The 12,418-nt window shown below is 39.7% G+C and overlaps 1 protein-coding gene across 1 annotated transcript; it reads right to left on the bottom strand.

Moving 5' to 3' along the window:
• Positions 1-787: 787 nt before the first annotated feature.
• BLOC1S4 (biogenesis of lysosomal organelles complex 1 subunit 4) lies at positions 788-11,219 on the bottom strand. The gene is made up of 5 exons (XM_075213174.1): positions 10,947-11,219; positions 6,042-6,113; positions 4,079-4,180; positions 2,056-2,196; positions 788-1,106 (listed from the first exon to the last, which is right to left on the bottom strand). The coding sequence occupies exons 1-5, from the start codon at positions 11,175-11,177 to the stop codon at positions 1,020-1,022; spliced, it is 633 nt and encodes a 210-aa protein (XP_075069275.1). The 5' UTR covers positions 11,178-11,219; the 3' UTR covers positions 788-1,019.
• Positions 11,220-12,418: the final 1,199 nt, after the last annotated feature.

Raw genomic sequence — 12,418 nt, 5'->3', positions numbered from 1 at the left:
TGTTTTTAGGTTCAGAGAACTGGCTTTTAGTATAGGTTGAAACACAAATTGCAGCAAACTCATGTGATGACAGGAGAGGGGGGAATGCTCTCTATGGAATTACTTACGCAGATAAGACACCTTCAGAAAGTCTACAAATTTACAAGTTACTACTGATGACACTATTGGGAAAGATTACAAACTACAACGGATCTGAACACCAGGACTACCGCTACATGAACATAAAACGCGGTGGGCACCTGAGGGTAAGTGAAAGCAGGCTCTGGTACTAGTAAGCTATATTGGTTATAACAATATTAAGAGACAGTTGGATAACATGTAAGTAAAATTGAGAGTTATAAATTATTATATACGTATGGGACTCGGAACACATTAAACTGAACTGTGGGGTCTGAGTGCAGATTCTTTGTCCCTAAAGACGATGATTTTAGATTACATTGTATATTAACCTTTTGAGTATGAATTATTGTTAGTTTCTGAAAAAGCCAGTTCTCTATTATATGATTATCTGCCATAATTGAAATTGATATTTTATGGTAATTTTCTATTATATAAATTGGTGTGTTGTACATATCAACATTCTTTGGCTTTTGTGAGAGTTATTTTAAAGGTATTTTCTGCTCACGTGGACAATAGTTTATTTCCTGCGCAATTTCTGGATTATCTTTGTTTTTAAAGCATTTTTTATTTTAACACATTTTATTTTTATACAAACAATAGTAACTGCTAATGGAAGCCCATTTAACAAGAAAAGATTGCTTATAAAAGAAGAAACAGGAAAGCCGTATTTTGGACAGACGCCAATGTTAACAGTTTTCGTTTTTTTTGTTTTTAAATATACATAGAAACCATTTCACATTATATACAGAAAGAGCTTCTTGGAATAAGCAAGAACGGAAGACAATTTATATTCATTAGTGTCTATCAGTAAACAGCCTGTTATAAGAAGTGAGTATCGTATTGTCCGTTGCAATGTCCAGAATCCATATCCCAGCAGTACAGTACCAAGGCACAGTTGATCAGCTGCTACTGGGGAAGAAGTCCTCAGTCTTAAACACAGTGGGAGAATCATATCGTGCTGGCTGCATTCTCTGAGAAGAAGCTTTCTTTAGAGAAAAAATGAAATTCCAGAATTCAGAAAAAAACTACTAAAATTACACTCAAGAAATTCCACAGTCTGAGAAACCAGATAACGTGTACTCCAACTTGACATATGACAGAAACTATACTAAAAAGTTTTTCAAGATGAAATTATTAAAGTTAAAACCATTCATTTTTTTTTTTTTTTTTTTTTTTTTACTATCACCACGAATTATAACAAGTGGTATCATGCAAATCTGCACTTTCATGTTATTGGACAATTCTGTCCCTTAAGAGGCCATCCATCTACAACTATGTATCAGTTGACATGTAACATGAAAGGCATCGTACACAAGCATTCAACGTGTGCTCTTAAAAGCATAATAAACATGACGACACTGATCAAAAAAAATATATAACAAATGGATATGTACATACATTTTGCAACAAGTATTCACATTAAAGCATATTGTACCAAATGTTAACGCTGAATGCTGCCGACAATGCTGAAATCAATGCAGAGCGCAGTAGAGCCACATTAACGGATGCCCTTCTAACACTGTTACAGCAAGGACAAAGTGCAATGTTGCTTTTAATTAGCATGGTTTTCACCAACACCCTTGTGTGCACTTTTCTAATTTAGGATTCTTTCTAAATAAGCACCAGATCGAAAATATACAAACATAAAATTAACCATTTCTTTCCACACATATTCCCTGACATTTCCCTCCTCCTGGTGAGTATAATGGAGAGGAAGCATCACTGAGCAGCAATTATTGACGTGTTCTTTCTGGTATTCAAAGCTATCTGGGTTACAGATCCCATACTTGTACAAAGTAATGTGACAAAATATTATCATGTATTACATGACTGTTGAACTGACTGCCGTCTAAGGCACTTTTGTGGCACCCGCTATATAATAATGTAATTATTGTACCATCAAGAAAAGCTTGAGTGACCCATGCAGATACTCACAGCTGGTGAAAAGAGAGGGGAGGCACTGATATTTTGGAAGATTTTCTTGAGAGGATTAGGAAAGTTCCCCAAGTTTGTTTCAGCCTGTGTAACCTGGTCTTCCATCAGTCCTACATCACTTCCAACCTTTTTCACAAAGGCCTGTTTACAAGTTAAATAGACAAAAGTTTTGACTAGCCCCAAAAGATAAAACAATCAGAAACAACAAAAAGTATTAAACATCTTGTGAAATGTACTCTCTCAATATTGTGTACAAATACATCAAATAAATCATTTTGAAAAACATAAAATTCATAAAACTAAATCAAAATATCTATAAAAACACTTTCAGAGCTAGGTATAAATTTTGCCCACTTGCAGTTTTCAGCCCAGGAAACCATACTACACATGTTTTGCGCCCAGTAGCTATATTTACTCCCAAGTCTAAAGCAGCCCTACTATGTAGGAATAAAGTCCAAAGAAGAAATACACATGTAAAACAGAAAAATAAAAAAAGATGACACACAAGTGTGGTGCTGATGCAGTGATAATCTACTCGACTATAATTAGATGAGGGATTCGTGATAAGGGTGATCTGTACCGAGGCAGAATCCCAGAGTAGACCGAGTAATAGACAAGACAGTTTACACAGAAGCCAACTTGTTCCCTTGCATTTGTGCGTTATTTGCCGGCTACCTTATTAACCATGGAGGTTTTGCTGAAATTAAACATGGCTCAATAACTCATTAATAAATGTATATAATTTCAGATCCAGATTTTAGAACTTAAATTATTTTGTTCTTTCTTCCATTTGCCAAAAGAAAACCAAAGGATGGAACTTTGTTTCATAAAACTGCCAAGAAGGATTTTTATATTCCCAAAAGTTGTTTTTTTTTTTTTTTTTGCAGATTAAACAATGTTAGAACATTTCTATACTATTATGTTGCTGATATAACAGGGAAGTTGTTTTGTGTCAGTAGATCTCATAGATGCTTTCATGTACCAAACACAACTGATAACCAAAATGTGAGACCAGTTTTTATTTCCTCGGCTTTAATTTTGGGCAATCTAGTATCCAATTCAGGTGTAGTAATCATATCTGTCCAAGTAGGTGCTGCCTACACTACATATCTAGGGTGACAATTGCTAGAATTTATATATAATAATTGCTACAACCCGGAGAGTAAAACATATGTTGCAATGGCTAAAAATGGCCATCTCGCAAACATTATCTCTCTTACGAGCCGCGGACACCGCCACGACTCACTCCCCTCTCTCCCGGCCGTCTCCATGACGACCGGTATATCCCTTCCGGTTCTCGGGCCAACCGTTGCTAGGGCAATGGCAGGACGCCGAGCTCTTACATTATCGCGCCTCCGCAATACAGGGCAGGAACAATTACATTTATTAAGCCACATTTGGGGGGCTTATGTCATGAAATTGTCTGCTCCTGATTGGCTGTCTTAAGTATTTAAGGCAGGGAGGGCTTAGCCTCCCTCGCGGTTATAGCGTGGATTCTGTCTGTTGCTGACCTGCTCCTGTCCCGTTCCTGTTTGTCCCAGTGCTTCGGTGGATACTCTGCCCCTCTGCTACTGGACCTCCTGTTGTGTCCCTTTGCTCTGTTTCTGGACTCTGCTTTTGTGCTAGTGACCCTGACCTTTTGGTGTGTTATTTGACTACCCTGTTTGCTTCGGACCCCTGACCTCAGCTTACGTCTGACCATCCGTTAACCATCTATACAGCCTCCTCCGGCCCTGTCGCTGCGGTGTTGTTAATAAACTTGCACTACGTCTAGAGTTAAGTCCTGGGGCATCCGAGTACCTGTGAGCACATAAAGCTCTAGGGGAAAGGCGGCTGTTATAGGCAAAGACCTCTTTCGCTAGTCCTGCGCGTTTATCATCAGACCGGCAGCCGAACACTCATGATTCTTAAATTCACTTGCGCTATGAGAAATTGGTGGCGAGGGTGGCTGAGTGTATATCATAAGATGCTTGTATAACGTGATTATTATTTTTTTTAATCATATCTGCATCTACTTTCTTACCTCAAGCAAGTCAATTTTCTGGTACAGTTTTCTCATTTCTGCAGCTTTAGTGTAAATTTGAGGCACTTTTTCGTTAACTACTTGAGATGTGTCATTTCGAATCTGGGGGTGAAAAAAAAAAAATCTTTATTTGTGACTTCAGAATTTGCAGCTGATATAAAGAATAACAGAAATTGACGCAATCACGGATAAATACAACATTTTTTTATGTATACAATGACTATAAAAAGTATTCAACCAATTTTGGCATTATTTCTCCACCTTAATTGCTTGCATTAGGGAATCAAAATAAAATTTTTTCAGAAATATGTTCTCCTCTGATCAACAGAATACTCTAAGGTCAAATAAAAAAGTTTTAATCAAATGTAAAAAACAAAAAAACAAAACAAAAAAACAGAACGCATTAGAAGTATTTGCAGCACCTTCTTTTAAAACGTGGCAGAAAACCTTTTAGCTGCAATTACAGCTGTGTATCTGTTTGGGTCAATCTAGTCTACTAAAATTTAAACAATGCAATTTAAGCTCCTTCTTTGCAATATTGCTCATTATGGATTAGATGGGGACAATTGGTGAGCAAATAATTCCACAGATTCTGAATGGGATTGATTCAGGTCTGAATTTTGGGTCACTTCAGGACATGCTTTTTTTAAACTTAAGCCATCACAATGTGGCTTTTACAGATTTGGGTCATTGTCCTACTGAAATATAAATTTGCTTCAATCTCTTGAAGATTGCAAATTTCCCTGAATGCCACTCTATCCATTTTAAAGTTTTCCAGCCAATGAAGCAGTAAAGTATCGTCATAGCATTAAGCATTGCCACCTTGCTCGCCGGTAGACGTTGTTCTTGGGATGATGTGCAATGTTAGGCTTGGGCCAAAAATATGTTACAGCCAAAAATTTCAATATTAGTCTCGTCAGACCATAGAATCTTCCTCTACTTCGTATTCTGTTTTTTTTTACATGCTTTCTGGACAAATTTTTACTTAAGATATCCTTAACAATAGTTTTCTTTTTACCACCCCCATAAGGCCCAGATTTGTGCAAGCGCATTGTTGTCCCACAGATAATTCCTACCATCCCTGTAATGGAAGACTAACTCTGTCAAAGTTGCCATGGCCCTCCCTAACACAGATGCTCATTACAGGAGGACGGTGTGTTCTAGACATGTTCAGTTTGCCTTATTCTCTGGTGTATTAAAAGTCTTCAGAATCGTATCCTTTCGCTGATGGGTGCCTTCCAATAAATTAGATTTGTTTTGAATCTTGATCTTTATGGGTAATCTCTTGTTCAGAAATGCACTAACCAACTGTAGGACCCCTCACTGACAAGATTCTGTATTTTGAATTCAATTCAAACACTTTAAATGTACACATGTGGACTCCAACCAATTATATCACCTCTGCAGACAAGGTTGTATTTAGGTGTGGCTTAGCAAAAGAGGTGAATACTGTAATCAGTCATTGTCTGGTTGTTTTTTTTTTATTGTAATCAGCTTTTAAAGATATTTCTTATTCATTTGAGAGAGTTAATCCCCACCTTGATTTACACAATGCAAGAAAATAAAATGTGAAAATTGCAGTGTATGGTAAACACAGCAAGCAGTAAAGCTACATTATGTGATTTATGTAAATATCTTATGGTTAAGGAATTGTATCTTCCCAAATTGAACAAAAAAATGAAAATAAAATATATAAATGAGGAGTTAAGAAAAACTGCGGTAAAAAGTGGAATTCTCTGATAATACCATAATAATGTCTGTGGTCTCTAAAAACTTCACATTCAAGTTTTTATTTATAATTTTTTCATAAATGCACCCCATAATATTCTCATGTTTTACCCAAAGTGAAAGTAAACCATATCAGAAAAAACAAATAGTCGGTACATGTAAACTGTTATTGATAGTAATTGTGAGTAGCATTAAAGTCTAAATAACATACAAATGTTCTAAGCCATGTACTTACCATATCTAGCATCCCAACAAACTCGTCAACTCTGATAAGCAGATCTTCTAAACTCTTTTCCAAATTCTCAATCTGAAGAAAATAGGTTTATATATTATATAGTGACGTTAAGCATTGCTTAGAAAGAACACCTCCAGGAAATAGTGAGCAGTTTGCACTACAAATACTTCACATAATATTAACCTGATAAATGTCATGTTCACAAACAGGATATTTCCCATCAAGAAACATTGATTTTTATTTATTTTTTTAAATGCATTGAATTTATTTCCCGACAATGTTAAATGCACAGAGTGAACAAAAATCAAAATAGAAATATAAAGGTTACCTATAAAAGCGTTGGATCACGATGTGAGGTCTACCAATGTCTAGAATTTTACAGGAGTAATGTAACACCATTCTTCCACAACTCACTCACTCAAATGATGTCTGGCTGATGGAAAATGTCATTTCAGGCATCATCCCAGAGTACAGTATAAATACTTGACTGGATTTAGATCTGGTGACTGAGAAAGCCATGGCATAAGGATAACATCAGCGTCATGATCATCTGACCATTGAAAGATTACACATGCTCTGTGAAGCATTGTCGCGCACTCATCTGTGGAGAACATGGGGAAGGATAAGTTAATCTGACGATATGACCTCCTTCCACTGCCTGTGCTCCTTGCACCTCTAAATTCGCAAGTGTGTATTGTCGGGTGTGATGAACAGTTTATGCTGGGCCTAATCAACCAATAGGCTGATCAAGCTGCAACATGGGCACTGGGTCCTTAGGGGCACAGCGCCCCAGTCAGGTTCTCTTAGTCTGCTCTTGGGAGATTACCACGTCCCACAAGACCAAACCAAGCATTCTCCGTCCCCACACTGACAGACAGCTAACAACAATCGAATGTGATTGAGGTTTGCGAGTCTGAAGGGGAGGGGGGATGTAAGGGAAATGGCTGCAGGGGGAGGGTTAGAAAAATGGCTGCAGGGTGGACAGAGGTAATGAAGATGGCTGAAGGGTGGACAGAGGTAATGAAGATGGCTGAAGGGTGGACAGAGGTAATGAAGATGGCTGAAGGGTGGAGAGAGGTAATGAAGATGGCTGAAGGGTGGAGAGAGGTAATGAAGATGGCTGAAGGGTGGAGAGAGGTAATGAAGATGGCTGAAGGGTGGAGAGAGGTAATGAAGATGGCTGAAGGGTGGAGAGAGGTAATGAAGATGGCTGCAGGGTAGACAGAGGTAATGAAGATGGCTGCAGGGTGGACAGAGGTAATGAAGATGGCTGAAGGGTGGACAGAGGTAATGAAGATGGCTGAAGGGTGGACAGAGGTAATGAAGATGGCTGAAGGGTGGACAGAGGTAATGAAGATGGCTGAGGTTCAACCACCGGGAGGTTGAATTTCTATCCAGGAACACAGCTCGCCCAAACGGATGATAAATCTCCACAGAACTTGGAAGACTGATTTATTGTGTGGCATAACACTGTCTTCTAGACTTTAGTCTATAACGGTACCATTTATTATCTGGTTCATGCTTCTTTCAGCTTTTATTCCACATTTAATTCAAACAATGTACTAGATCACCCCAAAGAGGTATTTGCTGCATGTTAGCAAGTGCATGGGTGTAACCAAGGTCCACCCAGTGCACGTTTTCATTGACATATGTTAATTCATATGCAGTTTGTGTATATGTGGAGTTAAATGTTCTATCACTGAGCGCTATAGGATTTTAATACAGAGGTAATGAAGATGGCTGAAGGGTGGACAGAGGTAATGAAATGAGGGGGTATTTTTTAAAAGTAGAGCAGCTGGGGGGGCGCAGGGCGGGACATGATCTCTGTGTTGTGTGGCGGTTACATGGATGCTCTGTATGGTATCTGCCTTCACTAGAATGATAAATACTAGTCAGATGGGACTGGTAGATATTTGTATTTGATTATAGCTTTTTCACCACAAATTTTTATATATTTCCTACACACTGATCAACAATAACATTAAAACCACCTGACTAATATTGTGTAGGTCCCCCTTGTGCTGCCAAACAGCTCTGGCTGGTTAAGGCATGGACTCCACAAAAGTTATGAAGGTGTCCTGTGATATCTGGCACCAAGATATTAGCAGCAAATCATTTAAGTCCTGTAAGTTGCGAGTGGGGCCTCCATGGCTCAGACTTGTTTTTCCAGCACATCCCACAGATGCTCGATCGTACTGCACCTTGAACTCAGTGTCATGTTCTTCAAACCATTCATGAACAATTTTTGTTGTGGCAGGGTGCATTATCCTGCTCAAAGAGACCACTGCATCAGGTAATACCGTTGTCATAAAGGGGTGTACTTTGTCTGCAACAATGTTTAGGTAGGAGGTATGTATCAAAGTAACACCCACATAAATGGCAAGACCCAGCAGAACATTGCCCAGAACATCACACTGCCTCCACTTGCTCGTCTTCTTCCCATAATGCATCCTGGTGCTATCTCTTTCCCAGGTAAACGACGTACACGCAACCGACCACCCATATGACGTAAAAGAGAATGTGATTCATCAGATCAGGCCACCTTTTTCCGTTGCTCCATGGTCCAGTTCTGGCGCTCATGTGCCCATTGTAGGCACTTTCAGAGGTGGGCAGGGGTCAGCATGGGCACTCTGATTGGTCTGCGGCCACACGCTATACACAGCAAGCTGCAATGCCTTGTGTGGTCTGGCACATTCCTATCAAAGCCAGCATTCTCTTTTCAGTAATTTGTGCTACAGTACCTCTTCTGTGAAATTGGACCAGACAGGCTAGCCTTCGCTCCCTGTGAGCATCAATGAGCATTGGGCACCCACAAACCTGTTGCCAGTTCACTGCTTGTGCTTCATTTTGATAGGTACTAACCATTGCATAACGGGAACACCCCACAAGACCTGCCGTTTTGGAGATGCTGAAACCTGAAATAGCATCCCATTGCTAGGCAACGGAGCGCGGGCAGCAAGAGGAGACAAGCGTCCATATCCAGCACTTAAGGAAGTGCAGGGACGGCGCCTGACAGTGGCGTTCTCATCAGACTGCTTTTTTTTGTGCTCACACAACAGGCTGAAATTTGCTCACCTGTTTTGCTTTGCACTTTGAATTAATGCATTGATAGAACAATCCTGGAGTATATTAGACACTGCTACTTATAAACATCAGCAAGTTGAATGATCACTGAAACTCATGCCAAAAGTACCCCAAAAATCACCCCTCTTTCAAAGTCACCGAGTTCTCCTCTTGCAGCTGTGCTAGTCATAATTATAGGCAAACAGCTGTCCAGAATTTTTATAAGTTCCTTGACCATGCTGGGATATTATTTTCTTAATAACTACATGACCAACACCTGTGTGGAAGTTGCTTTCAATATGCCCGGTGTCCCTCAAATACCAGGGTGTTTCAATTATTTTACCTACCTATGGACAAAATTCAGTTGTCATTTACAGTACTTACCTAATGAATTTCAATTATAATTTGGACAAACAACAGAAACAATGCTCTCAAAATACCTGCCCTAGTAATTTGCATGCAAACACATCACTTATTAAACAGCTTAAAAAACAAAGCACACTTTGTAATTTTGTAAGAGCTTAAAGTACTAACTTAAATGTTGGCGTTATTTTTCTCACATGTTTGGTTGATGAAATCACCTAGTTTGATAGTCAAGTCATTCCTCCACTCTGGGAGTTGGGTATGTCAGGTGTCTACACCTCTTCTCATTATGATGTACTCACAGACAAGCTTGTTTTTACAACTCTAAGGAGCAGTCAGTAGCATCTGGCAGTTCGCTTTTTATTCTTTTTAGCTTTCTGACACAACTAGCAAATCAGAGAACTGGAAACTATAAGCATAAGTGTCATTGGCAGTTCTTGTGGATATCCTCTACAAGTAAAGAGCATGTGACAGAGCTGGGCCAAGATATCAGCAGTGGAAGGGGTGACATGTTGTCTTTTACTACATTTAAAAAAGAATCATAAATCTTCCACTCAACCCAGGGCCCTCTTAACAACATTTTGGGCCCCCGGGCAAAGCAGTGCACCGGGGCCCATATATATATATATATATATATATATATATATATATATATATATATATATATATATAGTGATTATATATATATATGGGCCCTGCAGCCTGGGGGGCCCGTCAGAGGCAGCTCAAAAAAAAAAAAAACCTGAAAAAAAAAAAAAAAAGAAGAAAATACTTACCTTGCGGTCAGCTGGCGATCCGGCTCCCTCCCTGGTCTCCTCCTCCGTCGCGCTCCGCAATGAATGTCAGGCGGGCATGATGACATCACGCCCGACATGCACTGCAAGCACCGCACGGAGGAGGGAGACCAGGGAGGGAGCCGGATCGCTAGCTGACCGCAAGGTAAGTATTTTCTTCAGGTTGTTTTTTTTTTGAGCTGCCTCTGACAGGCCCCCCGGGCACCTTCCCATTGTGCCCAATGGGAAAGACGGCCCTGACTCAACCACCCAATCTCCCAGTTTTCAGCCAGGACTATGGGAGAAGTAGAGCAATCCCCAGGGCTCTAGCTAGGTTGAGAGGAAAAATATTTGCCTAGATGCTAATGCTTAAACCTCTCTCTTCTCCAAGTATTTTAATAGCAATTCAAATACCAGTGGCCCCTGTGGTTTGAGTGCCCCAATCTACTGGCAAAGGATGGAAAATTGTGAAACACAATGCATCTGAACTACTTATATGTTGATGGATGTGCCTATACCAGTTTCTAAAGGTGGGCCAATGAATGTTCTCAATATGTGTTTCATATTTTGGGCCAACCTAATTTATACTAATAAATGGCTAAAAGAATATGTGCAAGAACCTAGCTTAGCTCATCACACACGTGCTCTGCAGCGCCCCCTCCTGAGCAGCTGAGCAATCGCATCACACATAAAGTCACGCCCTCACCTCTGTCATCTGCTGTGGTGGGAGGAGGTAGCTAGACACCTGAGTCGCTGTTGTCCGGAGTATATAGTCACATGACTCTGTACCAACCAATTCCTCATCGTTCAGAAAACCCACAGAGGCACTACTGCAGGCGCTGTGACTCTGGGAGACGTGTCCACTATCTCCAGGGCTGCCGCGGGACACGGCCTCCTCCAACGGCTCCCATGGCCCCACTCCTTCCGCCAACTCCATGCGATCTGAATAATACCCCTAGAGCCTAGAACACGTGATACTACTGAGGAACGCAGACAACGGGCGCCGAGTAAGGTCAAATTAAAAAGAATGCGTTCAGTGGTTTTAATCAGTTGTGCCACGGTTAACATTACATTGGCATATACGCGTGACCGCATCTAATGAGATTTAGTGTGGAACGGATTATTTCACGTACTGCATCAGATTTCATAGCATCTGTTTATTGTTTAACTTTCTGAAGGGTTCATGATCCATATTCATCCATCCAGGCCCTTTACAATTATCCAGGTATGGTGACTGTTTGAGTCTCCGCTGCCCCTTCATGAATATTTCTGTTCAAAACCAATATTTTTTAAATGTATATACATTATATAGGTAAAACAAGCAAACATACATTTTGATTAAACTACATATGTGTACAGTATTGGAGCATTAATCTATGTATATGGGTGTTAAAAAAAAAAAAATATTGCCTCCACTTTCTGGCAAATTCAGTAGTGATGGTGCCACGTGCACTCCCAGCTTCATGAAAAATACTTATTGGGCTTAGAGTGCAGATTTCCTACCTTTCTAATCTATTGTAATATGCACTAGAATACTTCATATGTGATGGCACATGCTACACCTAGCACGAAGATCTCTGACTGTTATACTGTTAAAAAAACTTTACATCCCTTTTAGATAGATAGAGCTATATATACACAAGTATGAGTTTAGTAAAACAATTTTTTTTTATAGATAAACAGGAGCGTTTCCCAGCAAGAGTGGAGGTCTCTATTTTTTTTTTTTTATTGAGCCATGCAGACTTGTGGCAGCGGTGTCTTTAATAATAATAATAATAATAATAATAATAATTAAAAAGAACAGAAGATTCCCTACATGTGTCCTTGACTTGTATGGGTCAAACTTTACAACCAATTAGAAAGTGGGAAGTGTTTGAAATGTATTCCCATACTTATTGGAGAGTTCAAGATATGGGTAATAGCAGTGGGCTGGAAACAGATGGCATGTCACACCTTTCCATTGGTCACCATTGAGTGGCAAGCCACAGTTGGTGAGCTATTTACATTGACCATAGTGCATTTTGTGCTCCAGAATAATGGATTCTACATATACAACTCACTAATAGAGACACACTATAAGATATATTCACCTGTACCTAATGTTCTGCCAAAACTTTACTTAGGAACGGCCCCTCAGCAGAGTGAACAAACGTTGAGTTGTAGTATTTATTCCTTCAT

Source organism: Mixophyes fleayi, chromosome 5, assembly GCF_038048845.1.
Source record: "Mixophyes fleayi isolate aMixFle1 chromosome 5, aMixFle1.hap1, whole genome shotgun sequence".
In the NCBI taxonomy this organism is placed as follows: Eukaryota; Metazoa; Chordata; class Amphibia; order Anura; family Limnodynastidae; genus Mixophyes; species Mixophyes fleayi.
This window is presented reverse-complemented; position numbering and strand designations above follow the sequence as displayed.

Bases quoted from the DNA above. Each gene is read 5' to 3' on its own strand.
- BLOC1S4 (XM_075213174.1), bottom strand. From the start codon at position 11,177: ATGGAGTTGGCGGAAGGAGTGGGGCCATGGGAGCCGTTGGAGGAGGCC. The intron at 6,114-10,946 runs GTGAGGGCGTGA...TATTTTCTTCAG, and splicing joins CACCACAGCAGATGACAGAG to ATTGAGAATTTGGAAAAGAG. The intron at 4,181-6,041 runs GTAAGTACATGG...TTTCACCCCCAG, and splicing joins TTGTTGGGATGCTAGATATG to ATTCGAAATGACACATCTCA.